Source organism: Phoenix dactylifera, chromosome 15 (genome assembly GCF_009389715.1).
Source record: "Phoenix dactylifera cultivar Barhee BC4 chromosome 15, palm_55x_up_171113_PBpolish2nd_filt_p, whole genome shotgun sequence".
Taxonomy (NCBI): Eukaryota; Viridiplantae; Streptophyta; class Magnoliopsida; order Arecales; family Arecaceae; genus Phoenix; species Phoenix dactylifera.
The window spans coordinates 7,877,133-7,892,554 of record NC_052406.1 but is presented as its reverse complement, the minus strand read 5'-3'; the positions used below and the strand labels follow the sequence as shown (position 1 = coordinate 7,892,554).

The window sequence follows — 15,422 nt, the reverse complement described above, 5'->3', positions numbered from 1 at the left end:
TTAGAAAGCTAAAAATATTTTTTACGGTTTTTCGAAAAGGCATTTTTAAATCTAATCGGAAAGCTATCCATAATAAAATATAACAATTATACAAAATATCCATTTAATAATTGTTTAACCAATTTTATCACCTAATTAAAAAATTAATTTACGTTAATAATTGTAATATTTTATATCTTTATTATTGTATTATACTATAAATATAAGATTATACTATATCATAATACATTGGTATGTTATATTAAATTATTATGCTATAGTATACAATATCATATTACTATATTATAATTATATTATATATTTATGTATTAATACATATTATATTTTATTATGCTCTGTTGTATAATACTATGTAATGTTTATTATGACTATTTTTTCATACTAAAATTGATTTCTTAATTTTTTTACCAAATACATATTAAAGTTCTACAGCACTTTAGAAATTTAGTTACTAAATAATAAATAGCCTTTTATAAAAAATTTAATTTTAAAAGTTGTATTACCAACGGCTCTTCCAAATATAGCCTTAGTTTCATATGTTTTTCCTGCCCCTCAAACACCACTCATTAGATGAGAAGAATAAGGAGCTGGTGGAGCCCTTGGTTTCGCACATGGATTTCCGGCACTTACGCCATGCGATATCTTAATGGGGACCCATGTAAAGATAGATCTAATTGAAAAGGGGAGTGAATATGCCAAGTCCCATTTAAATTCTCACCAACATAATTAATTCGGTCTACTGTCCACTCTGTACCCGGTTCAGGCTTGTTCACATTATTGACTGGGTGTAACACCAGTGCCTCTTCCTCTTTCTTCTTTAGTGTTGTCATGGTAGGAGACACATCAACTGTAAGTGACACTAGTATCTTCAATCCCTTTTTAGAGCCAATCTGTTTATCTCTTAGTCCAATGAGAACATTAATAAGTTAATCAATGGGATTCATCTGAGAAGAAACCGAGCACAAATGGCCGAGTTAAAGATGAGCAAATAGATTTTGTCACCAGATGATTGTGGAAGTATTCATTTCATTAGCTATTTGAATGATGACCTCAATGCCTAAATAGGCATTGGAAGCATAAAGCTGTGCGGTTGAGCAAGCTAAAAAAACTACTTGGTTCAAAATATGTGCTTGAGAAGGAGATTTATCAGCAAGTTGAAAAAAAAAAATATTCGGCGCTGCGGCAAAAGCTTGTTGTTGCGATTTTTTTTTCCCAAGAAAGAGATGCAAGCAAAAGAAATAAATAAACAAAAATACTTTCCAAGTCATCATTTATAAGCCAGATAGTTACTGAAACCAAAATGATAGTATTTGAATGGAGACGTACTCCCAATTCTATGGGTGCACTTAGAGATACGAGGATATTGCTTCACAAGCTATCGGAATTGGACTGTCTTGACATAGTAGATCCAGACAAACAATTTTTTGCTTCAAAACTTTGGCATTGTCCATGAACAGATCCTTAGGGGCATAGTCATCACTAGCTCCCCTTGAATGGATTTTGTTTTGCAAATCTTTTATTGCTTTCAGAATATCTATACATGCACTAAAACAAGACTTGTATGGAGACAAACTCCAGTAAGGACTACAGAAAAAATGAAATACATTACAAAATTCTCTGTTAAAATTTTGTTCTATAATATTCCTCTTATAATGGAAGTTGCAATTTTTCAAATGGTAGACCTTCCTGACACTTAACATGATGCTACTAAAAAATGGTGCATGTCATAGTGCTAGCCTTTTCCCTATTGACAGATTGGCTGTATCTCATTCTGCAACAACAATGTAAATTTGGATGAGGACAATTGTATAAAGTGATTATTATGGCCATGAAGCAGCTATATGCAATTGGGAGCCTTCCACATGCACTTTCAAAGGCTCCATGTCTATTTCATGGTTACAAATGAACGAAAAATACACTGTGAGGACCATATATATTAGGTAAAACCAAATGATTGCTTTACCATTAAATCCAAAGAAGGCACATGTAGAAGACCCTGCCTCTTGCTTAATCTTGAAGTGGTAATCTAATAATATATCTCTTTCAACCTTGTCATCAGGCACTCATCAGCATTCTCCCCATACTTGCTCAGACTTACCATTGCATCCAGCAGGACTTGTGCATGTAGAAGGCCACCTACATAAAGCATGAGCATCAAGCAGCCCCCTGCGAACACATCCCAAGTATCAAGTTCCCACAGGGTCCAGCTTTAAGGGGAGCAGAATAAGGTTAACACTGCATGTAAGCGGTTTTCACCTATATGAGTATGTACATTTAGCTATTAATTCACTTACCACAGTTTTGAAAAAATCTTCTTCCCTTTTACCCACCCTCTTTTACATGTTGATCTCCCCAGTATCAGAACCCAATATAGCTGTCACCTTAGAACAGAACCTATCCTCCCATTTATTCCATTGCCTAGGAATGCATGCCAAGGCGAAATAAAAACTCTGGCTAGTGGTTTCTTTACTAGCTCAAGGTCAGCTCTAAGATTTTCCAGAATGAAGAAAAAGGAAAGCAAAGGTAATTTTTCATGTTGATATACAGAGAAGACAGTTGACTTCATGTTTTATTGAGATGATTCACTTCAAAAATTAGTCCAGAGAGGAGGTTAAGCAGTGGTTTTTACCATCCACTGCACAAATTCTCCAGTACAAAATCATTAAGGAGAACTCGATTAAATTAACAAAGCAAGAGAGAATAATATACTAAATCAGACCTCAACATTTGGCAATACTTTCCTCCTTCCTATGTGAAAGAAAATTAGCACTTGATGACACAGGAACATCGAATAATCTCTTGTAGCTGTGTGCTGCCAGTAGCCTCAAACAGCTGAAATTCAGAGCTCACATGGCTGCAGAATGAAATATCACTCCTGACCAATCTGCTAACATGTTCTGAAGCATCACCATTGATACTTTGCGGCAACAAGGACTTCCTCGTAGCGTTGAGCAGCATTATCCCAGCTAAGGTCTTGCATCATCCCTCGAATTTGAAGTCCTCTCCAACTTTCCTTATAATTCCAGTACGTGTTCAAACAGTTACCCAATGCATCCTTCAGTTTGTGTGCCTCTGCCCGATCAAAAGTCCACCCATAGCCACTCTCCTTGTAAGGATCAAACTGTATGACGGTGTCTCTAAGGCCACCGACCGCATGCACCACTGGAATTGTACCATACATCATAGCATACAGCTGGTTCAGCCCACAAGGCTCAAACCTTGATGGCATAAGCAAAATGTCTGCACCTGCTGTAATTCGGTGCGCCATCTTCACGGAGAACCCTACCCATCCCCTGACCTTGTCATGGTACTGACTCTCAAACCTCCGCAGCATATCCTCGAGGTCTGGCCTCCCAGTGCCCAACATAACTAACTGCACATCCTGACCAACAATCCAAGGGATGGCCTCTGCAATGAGGTCCACGCCTTTCTGGTGATCTAACCTCCCAATGAAAGCAAGGATGGGAACATTATCACGGACCGGCAGGCCAAGCTCTTGTTGCAGGGCAGCCTTGCATTGGGGCTTGCCTGTTTGTAGAGTTGCCAAAGAATAGTTAGTGTAGCCATCAGATCTGAGTTGCACGTCGAACTCAGGATTCCATTCCTTTGTATCAATCCCATTTACAATGCCTTGGAATTTCCAGTGGTTCTGGTTTATGATCTCGTGCAGGCCCCAACCACCTTCTGATGTTTTCAGCTCCCATGCATAACCATGGCTTACAGTAACCACACGGTCGGCAGTCTTCAAGCCAGCAGCAAATATATTGAAGTGATCACCTCCGATTGGGTCATGCAGTTTAAAAAGGTCCATGTAGTAATCGGGCAAATCTATATGGAAGAAATCTCCTACAGGACCACGACCCTGGATGACAAATCAGGATTAGAATCTGAACGAATAAGACTCCCTGGCTTATCGCATATAGCTAGAATGCCCCAATATGAATATAATATCAATACTATCTCAGAATGTATATGGAACATAAATACCTTAGAAGGATCCTAGGAAAGAATGTCCTCTTTAGTTTCAAGTATGCCAAACTAACAATAATTTGACAGATCATTTCCATCTCAGATGCCTAAGCATTAGTGTGTGTTGTGGGTGGGGGGGTTTGGGGGACAAACTAGCAATGAAAGATATACATATATAGTGCAAAAATAGCACAAAGCTCACAGTTTATGGCTTAAACTTTCATAGTTCTCATTCTTTTATAAGACCGTAACCCCTCCAAGAATTTCTCCTTCAGTAAATAACCAATGAAATTAAAAGGTTGGTAACCCACAAGATAACTAAGATTATGCTTGGAGGAAAGAGTATGCTTGGAGGAATTATCCAATACGCTGAGATGCTCGTGTCGCGGACCTAGCCAACACGTATTTGAACAGGTGCATGTCAAAGGCTGACCACGGGTTCAAAGGGATTCGGCATTATGTTTGGATTTAAACCAATTTAGAAGGCTGGTGTAAATTGGGAAAATAAATGTTGGAGATATGATCAAATAAGGCTGATATCATCAAATCTAGGCAGATTTGGAAGGACATGGCATCAAGATAAATCAGAGACCCCATTCAATTAAAAGGAGATTATTTCTACAACTACCTTCCACATTTGTATCAAATCAAATCCTGGCAGATTATAGAGGTCTTTCTTTTCTATGATTATTTTCCTTATTTGTAAACATCCCTTACCCTTTTAGCAAGAAACAAATGCAGATGCATTCCTGGGTAGGTTCAAAGGATTTTACAACTATACATAGGGGTGCCTAATCATTATAAAAGCAATCTTGAGTTGAATTAAGTTTTTGCTTCTCTATTATTTTATGAGTCTGAGAGATATTTTTATTGTTGCTCGCTTCCCCTATCTAGCTACCCCATTGTTGGATAGGTCATCTTCCTCAAGGAGAAAGATCTCCATGGGCACTATATCCCAACTACCAGGAATATAAAATGCTCAATATGAGATCAAGTAGTAAGAAACTTAATAAGCTCAAAAATAGATTTACATATAATAGAGAAGATCAAGTACAGATCCAACTCTAGATCATATTTTCTTCTAAGAAAGGTTGTGTTTTCAAAGAATAAGTTGCCTACGCATAAAGAAACAAGAAGTCTCGGTTTTAACAACTAGTTTGATGTACTGTCTTTTCTATGTTAGTCTATTCGGATATATGAGTCATGTAGACTGCATCAAGTTTCCTTGGCACAACTAATGTTAGATATTGAGACAATATAAATTGGATTACCTTTTGGTATAGTTGAAACTCAAAAGTAACATCCCTTGGAGGCAGGTTTATGAATTAATTCAGTGACTAGGTAAATGACACAGCTGCAAGTTTGGCAGAAGGGAATGTTAAGTCTAATCAAGGATGCACCAGTTAATTGAGTAAGATCAATTAGGAAGGACCCACAACCTAGTCAAATGATATAATGCCAAATTCTGAATATCCAACTGAGTAGAACTGACAAATAAAAACATCTATGAAATTAGAGGATTAACCTGGTGGGCTATGTTGTGTATCACCAGAACAGATCGGGCAAATTTCATCAAGCCATTGTCACGATAGTATGCCTTCAGATAAACTGGTAAGAGTGCAGTGTGCCAATCATTTGCAATGAAAACCAAATTCCCATCTCCATAGCAGACACCACCACATGGAACATGCCAAGGAACCTGAAAACAACTCATCGGCCTTCATAAAAATTAAGTTGAAACAGTAACATATACTTAAAGAAATCAATAGATAGATTTCTTAATACATGCACACCTCCTTGTGAGAGGAGATAAGACTCACACAGATATCAGAAAGGGGAAATATCTAACGATCTCCTAACTTAATTTATACTAGCTTTAATATAGATATTCATCTATGTGACTTTAACATTTAAAGATAATCCAACAGGAAAGCTCGCTGGTTCACAGCATACCTTTTCTGACGAGGAAAGTTATGGCATTATAGTGATATCATATAATGCCTATTATCAAGTAACCCATGATTTTATGTGTAAAGAATGAGATATATAAACATGGTTTATCTTTTAGAAGGATAATATAGAGTGAAAATTGACCTACCAATTAGTGAAGAGAAACCGAAAAAACAATTATTCAGCAAGGTGACTACACAACTCATTATATTACTAACATGTGAAGAGCTTGAATCAATTAAAAACATGTTTCAAAAAGCTCAGACTCTACCTCATCGAGCCACTTTAAATTTAAGCACATAATAGAGACACAAATCTTCGTAGAAAGAGAAAACTAGGAAAACCACGAAAAGAACAAGGGAAAACACACATCTAGAAAGGCGACGCAAAAGTTTGGTTGTTCAAGCATGGGTTGCTTCTAAAAATTCTCAAAATAGAAAACCTTTGAGTGGATTTAGATTAAACACCAAGAAGACAAGATGACACCTAAACTAATTCAGGATCTGCAAAGAAGGAAAATAGGGTAAACAAAAGAAATATAATGGCCTTTCATAATTTCTGATAGAGTAAAGTGATTCTTAGTTGCAAGGAATATAGAGTGATTTCCCTTGACCAACAAGCCTCTTTCCATCTGCAGGGGTAAGGAGTCAACTTTTGAAGTAAAGATTGCATACCCAACTCTCACAGCCTAATTGCTGGAAAAAAAGTTGGGCTTCTATGATAAAGACTCTGCATCTTTTCAAATATTTACCAAGAATCTGCCGGTCATGATTTTCAATAAGACAACTTATGAATTTTCGCAGTTAGGAGTATTTTATAAAATTTCATCAGCATGGATCAGTTGCTTTGATGAGTTTGTTCGGACTTGAAGAATACCTCTACAGCTGCCTTGCAGAACAAAACCATCCGTTTTAGTATCTCCTGTATGCAAGTAGAGACCAAAGTCACAACATAATCAGAATATAAAACTGGTTAAGGGCATTTATATTAAAATAGCACACTTCAATTGAGAGATTACTGAGATTATTGGGGGAAAAGAACTCATGAACAGAAAGGATTGCTTTCTAAGTGTAAAGCACGCAGGTTCATGAGAATTTACCAGTCGGTCTCCCCCATAAATGTTATTCTCGTGGTGATGAAAGAGGCTATTATCAATGAACACAAAATCTACACCATCAATGTAGGCCTGAAAGTAAATTACTTCCATATCCTGCACAGCAAATAGCATAGAAACAATGAAATTAAACATGTACCTTGTTCTGCTAGTCAAGCTACAGATGATATAACATCCACATACCTGCCCATTAACCTTGTAGCATTTGCGAACTCCTGTATCGTGAGGTTCAGCATAGTTACGATACCTTGGTGCCACAACCTAAAAGAGTAAATAGAAAGTGTGCAACCTATTAATTTGTTGACACTGACAGAACTCAATAGTTTAGCGTTTCTTGAAGACCAGAAAGCCCAGTTCTCCCAGTCTCCAAAATGCAATTCCAGTATTTTGATCTGAACTTGCTAATCAGTATCACCTATTCGCAATGTAGCTATAATCATAAATATGAATGATTCAGATTGCAACCTGCAAGTTTTGAGAAATAAAATCAAAAAGAAATACCATAACTCGATGGCCTCTCCTAGCCAAAGCCTTTGGCAAAGCTCCAGCAACATCCCCAAGCCCACCTACAGAAAATTCTAAATGTCAATATAGCATATTTGAATTATAAAGTCACTTTGATTGGTGCTAGTGAAAGCTCAACGAAAAATTTGATAAAATAATCTTAATTAAAATTTGAGAAATTATAGAGCATATGCTTGCAGGATCAGAAAATGGGACAGAACATTAGATATGTCAGAATACAGCTACTGAAATTATAGATATACAAAGCCATAGTTAAATGTAAATGCCTGTTTTGGACCAAGGAGCACATTCTGCTGCTACCACTATGACATTCATGACATTTGCCCCAGCCAAGGGAGGGGGTTCCATGTTTCCTTCCTCAAGATTCACACCATGTTCCACATCTGTACTGTCTAGCTTTGCTCCCAATGGATCCTCAAGATTTACATCTTTCACATCATATGTTCCAGAGGACTCCAAGAGAACTTGTGATGCAGTCTTAGAGCCAGCGGTTTCCAGACTGGCTTCTCTGGTTAATCCAACAGCATCTGCAACTTCTTGTTCCACTCGTGTGCTACTACCAGATTCCATCTCTTTATTAAGAAAACTTCCATTGACACTACCAGATGGAGTGTCTGATATCATAGCTTCATTTGACTGGGAAAAACTGTCAGAAACAGGCCTGTCCTTGTATCTTCCAGCAGGCCCTCCACTGCTTGGACTTAGATTTGGATTTGAGGTTTTATCACTCATAGTATAAGAAACCATGTTCTCTTCTTCTTTAACTTCACTATTTGTTAGAGATGAGACAAGATTTCTTCTTTCCACAATCTGCAACAGCTTGAGAAAGTCAAAAAGATGCAAGCTCAACAGTAGATCACATAGTTCAATAAGATGAATTAGACATGAGAAATAAATCGTTATTGGTTCCCAGTGGAAGACAATAGGTAAGATATATGCTCATTCAAACGTAAAAGTGATAATAACATTAGCTTAAACAACACTAAAGGAATTAACACTAGTTGTATGTTGGAAAATAAGGCTAAGCTGGTTTATGTTTAGATAGCATACATTAGTCTATGTGCATCCAAAAATTTATGCTAGATGGCCGCATAATCTAACAATAACTACTGATGAAATTTTCACGGATGATGAAAAGTAGCAGAAAACATCTAGTAAAATGTTGTAACGCAAGCCACGATGTCCAATCAGTTTATGGTATTGCATAATTTCAATCAATATTGTATACTGAACATCTCATCATTTTATCTTTCTAGAGAACTAGAATGGGTGGAAGACCAACTGAATAAGATCTCTTGTATCAACACAAGAGAGCTCTACCAACTCAGCCAGTTCGTGCCCTCCCAGTGTAAAGAAAATATTTTACTTATGGAACACAGATGGACAAAAGCTTTTCGTCAAAAAATAATGTGGGCCACTGCTAGCATCAAATTCCATTAAACTAGTATATTGGTTACCATGAAGGTACTGCTTTCCAAAATCTTGTTAACAACTACTTCCAGAAAATTCCTGTACAGCCTCCATCAAGTTTCATGCAACAGCAAAAATTTTACTAGGTGGTGCACTTAAATTTTATCATTCCATTTTAATCTCCCTGATGCAACCACTTGGATGAATATATTTGTTGGAAACTCGCTGACATCATGCTAAATGTTGGCAAAAGCAATTAATGACCAAGTAGGGGTTTTCCCAGAATTTACTTGAATCTAGAACATGAGAAAGGCAGGGCTCTAAATTGTCACATCCTCTATGGAAAAATAAATTTAGGTGTTCAGTTGCATTTCAGGGCCTATGCTCTAAAGGTGATATTTTATTTTACTGAGAGAAGTGTTGACTTGTCTACTAGCCAAGTTTTCCGCATGCTCTAGGCCTATGAATAACAACCAACAATGAGATATCCTTATCTGTAGAGAATCTTTCTTCTCAATGTAAAAAATTGAGATCGCAGCTATGGATTCATTTGCTCCTTTGTCAAAATTGGATGTATCTTTCCATTAAATAGATAAATGATAACTTAGTACCTTTCTAATCCACCACCTTTCCCAGATCCCTCTAACTCAGGATGCATTCCCTTGACTTCCCTCCAGCTCCTCCATGAAGCCCCTAATAACCGTTCATCCATCAATGACATGTTTTGCTTCTCCATCATATAACTCCACAACCCACTTCTGATGTCCTGCCCTCCACCTACCCCCACTCCTGCTTCATCCATCAGCACAAACCCATGGACCTTACTGGCTATTGGAGATAGCCAAGCTCATTTGGCTTAAAGTTGTGCAAGGGGATTAGACTTAGGCCGAGTTTGGACCTTTGTTCTCAGAAAAGTTCAAGTTGAGCCCACCCTGAAGCCTAACAAAATAATTTAAGCGCTCTAGCAAGGAGTGGCCTCACCCAAACCTAACCTATTTCTAACCCTACTTGCACAGAAGTGTCATTTGATAGAACACTTAAAAATCTGTGCTGACGGCACATTGAACTTTTTGAAGTGCCAATGATAGCACCTCCAATTAGAGCCACTCCAGTTTTGAGGTGCCAATAAGTGTTTACCAATCCTGAAAACTCACATATTTGAGAAATAGTACTTTTTTCAATGACTGAACATTGTAAATAATGAAAATAAGAATTTGTTCGACTCTTTTGCTTTCTATCTAATTTGAGCAAGCATGCAAGTCTTTTAGAATGAAGCAAAAGAAAATGCTATTATATGATATGTCATCCTGCAATTTTTTTTTTTTTTTTTGGTTTAAGTCAACGTGTGATACTCGTTTACTTATTCCAACCTCTTTCATTCATATCCATCCAGATGTTTTTTTTGTGGTGTATCATATGAATGTATGTATGTATACTTCTAGTATGACTCTAGGACTAAAGCTTGTAGCCTACTAATGCAAATTTGATTACGAAAACATTTAAACTGAAAATTCTTGTCACTAAACTTGGTGTACAAATTCTGAAATGGTTACAAACTGGTCAACGACTAAACATTTACCACTTGTGATCATTACAAAGGACAAAGCTACCACATCAAAACTGTTGTTAGGGTGGAAAATCATTAATATTGCTCATGTAGCATATCCTTTAGAGCTTTTTGAAGAAGGTTCTATTACCAATATGTTCATCAGAAATCATTTTTTTAAAGATTTCTTCCTTATGCATGAAGAGGCCCCAAAGTAGTCAATGTAATGGCATGATACCATACCTTGATATGATTGACAATCTATAAGCATACAAATTAGTTTGAGTCGTAGTCTATATGTATCTTAAGCTGTCCAAATCAAAACTAATTGTCTGGATACTTATTTTATATGACCTACGATATATTTCAGCATTCATGATCTGAGCAATGCACATCATAGAGCATGAAATTTCATAGCTTCCAATCTATGCTGGACTCTGCTCAAGAATTTACCAATTGTAAAATGGTAATGAAGGTTACATATCTGTTGATTTCTTAATTCCTAATGAACTGTTCACTCCAATAACTCAAACAACACATGATGAGTAATCTAATGATAAAAAACAAACTCTGATATTTGAGTAAATTTTTTTTCTAAAGATATCACAGACTTAAAGTTCTGCAAGTCTCACCCAGGAGCATCTATGTTCATAGGAGTTTGATTGAAACTAAATTCACAAGAGAAGCAAATCAAATATATCAAGGATATAGCCTCAGTTTAATTCTTATGCAATAATTATGAAGAACAATGCATAACTTCTTTCAATGGTCAATATAGTACAATAATTAACAATGATTGTACACAAAAACTAAGAAAACAAACCCCTTATTTTGGTTAAAAAATTTTCCTTTTCTAAATGTAGCACAATCGAGTTGAACACAAGTAGGACTAAAGACAACATCCTTGCAAGTGCATTGTGCGGCTTTACTCGGTGAGTGCAACTAATCTTGACTTCAAAATTCTTTCTTTTTTCTTTCTCAAACGAAGACTCTGCAACCAGTATACACGAGACTATTTCATAATTTTGGTTAGGATCTGTTCTGAACTTATAGCAGATTCATACATACGAACATACATACGTATATACATATATCAAGATTCAATTGGGGCAAAAACTCCTGCATCATGTATCCAAAAACTAGTCAAGTCTGAACCTTCCTGTAGTGACATAATGACTTGCAGAGAGAGAGAGGTACCTTCTGAAGTAGCTTCCTCCGCATCGCCCGAAGCTTCTCTCTCTTATCGGCAGTCGCCTGAAGGGCATTATCGCCATCATTTATACCACCATCATCCCCGCCCTCCTCACCCTCAAAGCTGCCACCTTTTCCGATAGCGCGCAGCCCCTTCTTTCCACTAACTAATGAAAGGCCCACCAAAATCTCGCCTTTTCCGACCCTCAGAAACCTCACTTTACAAGCACCTCCGTCAACATCCGTAGAACTCGCTCGACAAAATGCCGCAGCGGACGGCCAGCCACGGCAGACGGCTCTGTTCTGAAGGAGAACAGAATTACTCCCACGCGACACTTCGAGGAGGAAAGGAAGAGATCCAAGCGATGCCATCTCTCTTCCTGCTGTTTATCTTCACAAAAGACAGCAAAAGAGACTTAAAGAGAGCAGAGAGGAAGGCAGAATCAGGGAAGGAGATGGGGGTAGGTGCATTTGGGGAGGGAAGGGGGACGTAGAAGTCGGCATTCCTCTGTGGTGGGTCCACAGAGAGGGAATGCCCATGCGGCTTGCGGTCGAGATCTTCTGCGGGACAGGTGAAGGAAAGCCAGAGGATTGTGGGGAATGAGAGGCCACAGCGGATTCCAAGTGGAAAGAACGAGTCCAGTTTGTTGTTTGCATTAGAGAGCAGGCTTGAGGAAAACGTGGAGAGAGAAGAGGGTATGTTGGCGTTTAGAATTGCGGCAGTTGGACAAGGAGACAAATTTGGGATTCTACGAATATATGATTGTATCTTGATATTTTTTAACAATTAAAGAGTTCTTGAAAAATATATTTTTGTCGATATTATTTATCAGTGATGATCGTATTGGTGGTGTCTTATCCACTTGAAATGAGTTTGTTGTAATTTATACTTACTAATTGCCTGCTTATCTAAAAATCCCATGGGATTAGAATTTTAATTGATTTTGGAAACAAAGTGTAAGAAAAAAGTCCAGCTATTCTGATAGGGAAAAAAATAAAGAAAAACTCTCATCATGGTTGGGAAAAAGCTGGCAAACTTAATATTTGTAAGTTGGCTAAATAAAAAATGAAGGATGGAAAAAGTGAAAAATAAACTTATCCACTCATATGCATCGTGCATACCTAATACTAATATTAGCAATTTATTATGATATATAAGATAGGTAGTATATGACATTGATTTATTTTTTTTTTTAGTATATCTATTTGCTAATATGATAACACTGTCTTAATTCTCTCTTCTAAGATAAACAAATATATAATAGGATTTTTTTTGGCAAAGCTTAAGACATTGCTGAACACTGAGGGTGAGTCGCCGCGATGCCGTCCCAATCCTATCGCGGCATTGCCCATCGTCCCTTTCTTTAAAATCCTCATCGTCTTCCACTCCTCAATCCTCATCGTCCTCCTGACTCCTGACCTCCTCTTCTGCAGATCTGCTTCAGTCTTCACCGACCGCTCGCCGGCGCGGTCGTCTCCTCCACCTCCCCGGCATCCCCCGGCCGCAGAACCGCCCGTGCCCACCTTGATCTCCCGCAACCTCCTCGCCTCCCTCCCGTCCCCTGAGTCCCTGACTCCCGTCTTCTTCACGTCAGCCCGCTGCACTTGTAAGTCTCTCTCAGTCTCTCTAGATGGACAAGAAAGATGTTTGAGGACATGCCTATGAAAAAATAGAAAGCAAAATACCAAAATAATTCCTTTTATCTTCCATTCTCAAATCCACTCAATAGTCTCAGACTCTCAGATGGGCTTGCAAACTTGAGATCTTCCATGGGGGGACTCAGGGGAGTAGCTAGGATCACAAAATTTCTTCCTGATTTTATGTTTAAACTTTAAAGGTGTTGGATTTGAGTGCTTATAAATCTTGGGAAGAGGACCAAGAGGTTTGCCTCTTCCGTCTGTATACTACCACTGTATCTCAGTATCTGTAGTTGTAAGTCTCTCTCTCAGTCTCTCTAGATGGACAAGAAAGATGTTTGAGGAAATGCCTATGAACAAATAGAAAGCAAAATACCAAAATAATTCCTTTTATCTTCCATTCTCAAATCCACTCAATAATCTCAGACTCTCAGATGGGCTTGCAAACTTGAGATCTTCCATGAGGGGACTCAGGGGAGTAGTTAGGATCACAAAATTTCTTCCTGATTTTATGTTTAAGGGTGTTGGATTTGAGTGCTTGTAATCCTGGGAAGAGGACCAAGATCGCATTTAAAGTTGGGCTCAACTTCTTTTTATAAGATCATCTAAATCTGATTTGTAATGGGGATTGTTTGTAGATTCTGTCACAATTTGCAGCCTCTCTCTCCATCCATGTTTGGAACAACTCATTATGCATAATACGCCTTCTTTTATCCTTTAGTGATGCTAGTGGTCTGGGCCAACTGGGCCAAAGATTATAGCACATAGATTAGGCTAACGATATAAAAAGACAGCAGCATAGTGGACTGGGCCAGGGCTGCTAACGAGTGCTTTGTCTGTCAAATAAGCTCTCAGGGCGTATTCTATCATCTAACCTCTCATTGTTCTCTTCTAATTTTGATTGTTGGTTTCATCTTATTGTTTTTGGATAGTTTGCATCCTGGGCGTTCTCGAATCTCGACGGTTGCGTCTTCGGCCTCTTCTCCAACTCCATCCATCAGTCTCCGGCACCGCTTCTCACCGTCAAGTTCGTCCTTGCTTTGTTGGTATTTGAGTTCGTTTTTCTTGACATTATCAAGTTTTATCATTTTCAACTCTTTTATATTTTGATTTGTTTGTAGTGATTGTCTTAATTGCTTTGTTTGATAGACGAATTATTTTTAAATAAATTTTTAGAGTATTTTACCCTTATTAAATTTTTTTTATCATTTTTTTAAAAAAAAGGCCTCTCTTAACGAGTTTGCCTTAGGCCCCCAAATGCATTGGGCCGCCCTGATATTTATTTTGCCACTGGTTATCTAAGTTTTGAGCAGCTTCATCTTTTTTGTAAGAGTATCCAATAACAGACTTGATCAACCAAAGGCTTCGAAAAAGATTTTGCTTAAAAGAAGGCCTAGTAAAATATACAACTTCTAGGACTCTGTGAGAATTAGTGCTTTACAGGCATGGAAAATGAGAAGCCTAAGGACAAGGTCTTACTGCCAAAAACTGGAACATTTAAATGAGAAGATAAAATCTTGTCGAGATTAGGATCACTGTTTTCTAACAGGCATGCACAAATTGAGAGGATTAGCCTGACTTAGTAGTCTCCTCCTGTTGCATTGGCAAACAAGATTTATATCTTAAATAGGTATAAAGAGAGAAGCATAGAAGGAAAACAAGACAAATCAGAAGTAAGATTATAAAGTACATGGAATTAGCCGGTCTGTCTGTGTTCAGAGCAAATAATTAATGAACAAGGAGGAAATGCTACAATTAGAATTCCACCATTCATCAAAAAAAAAAAAATCCTACCCACTTTTTGATTTCCTTTTCTCATCCTCTAAATGACTAAGCATAGATAAAACAATTAATGAATGAAGGTTTATGAAGAGAACGTGTGCGCAATTGCCCATTTTGTTGTTGTTGAAGCGGTGCCAACTACCACCTAATTTTCACCATTAGAGTTCCATGTTCACCATTGGATTTTATATTTTTTTTCTTGTTGCAATAGATAATTCATACATTTCTAGTATGGATACATCCAAAAAAAGTCAAAAAACAACAAGTTTTGGAGTGTTCTAGACTACTCCCTCTCCT

At 37.6% G+C, this 15,422-nt stretch overlaps 2 protein-coding genes across 3 annotated transcripts; one reads left to right on the top strand and one right to left on the bottom strand.

Moving 5' to 3' along the window:
• Nucleotides 1-1,863: 1,863 nt before the first annotated feature.
• On the bottom strand, nt 1,864-12,387 carry LOC103716393 (granule-bound starch synthase 2, chloroplastic/amyloplastic-like). 2 transcript variants are annotated; one of them, XM_008804367.4, is made up of 8 exons: nt 11,712-12,380; nt 7,825-8,368; nt 7,535-7,599; nt 7,217-7,294; nt 7,019-7,129; nt 6,796-6,840; nt 5,495-5,668; nt 1,864-3,862 (listed from the first exon to the last, which is right to left on the bottom strand). In XM_008804367.4, exons 1-8 carry the CDS (start codon nt 12,075-12,077, stop codon nt 2,906-2,908), a joined length of 2,340 nt encoding a protein of 779 aa, XP_008802589.2. In that variant the 5' UTR covers nt 12,078-12,380; the 3' UTR covers nt 1,864-2,905. The 2 variants fall into 2 exon arrangements, with proteins under 2 accessions (XP_008802589.2, XP_038990243.1); XM_039134315.1 differs by having other exon boundaries at nt 7,019-7,294; nt 11,712-12,387.
• LOC113463336 lies at nt 12,244-15,131 on the top strand. The gene is made up of 4 exons (XM_039134487.1): nt 12,244-12,277; nt 12,971-13,312; nt 14,276-14,370; nt 14,568-15,131. Exons 1-4 carry the CDS (start codon nt 12,244-12,246, stop codon nt 14,643-14,645), a joined length of 549 nt encoding a protein of 182 aa, XP_038990415.1. The 3' UTR covers nt 14,646-15,131.
• Nucleotides 15,132-15,422: the final 291 nt, after the last annotated feature.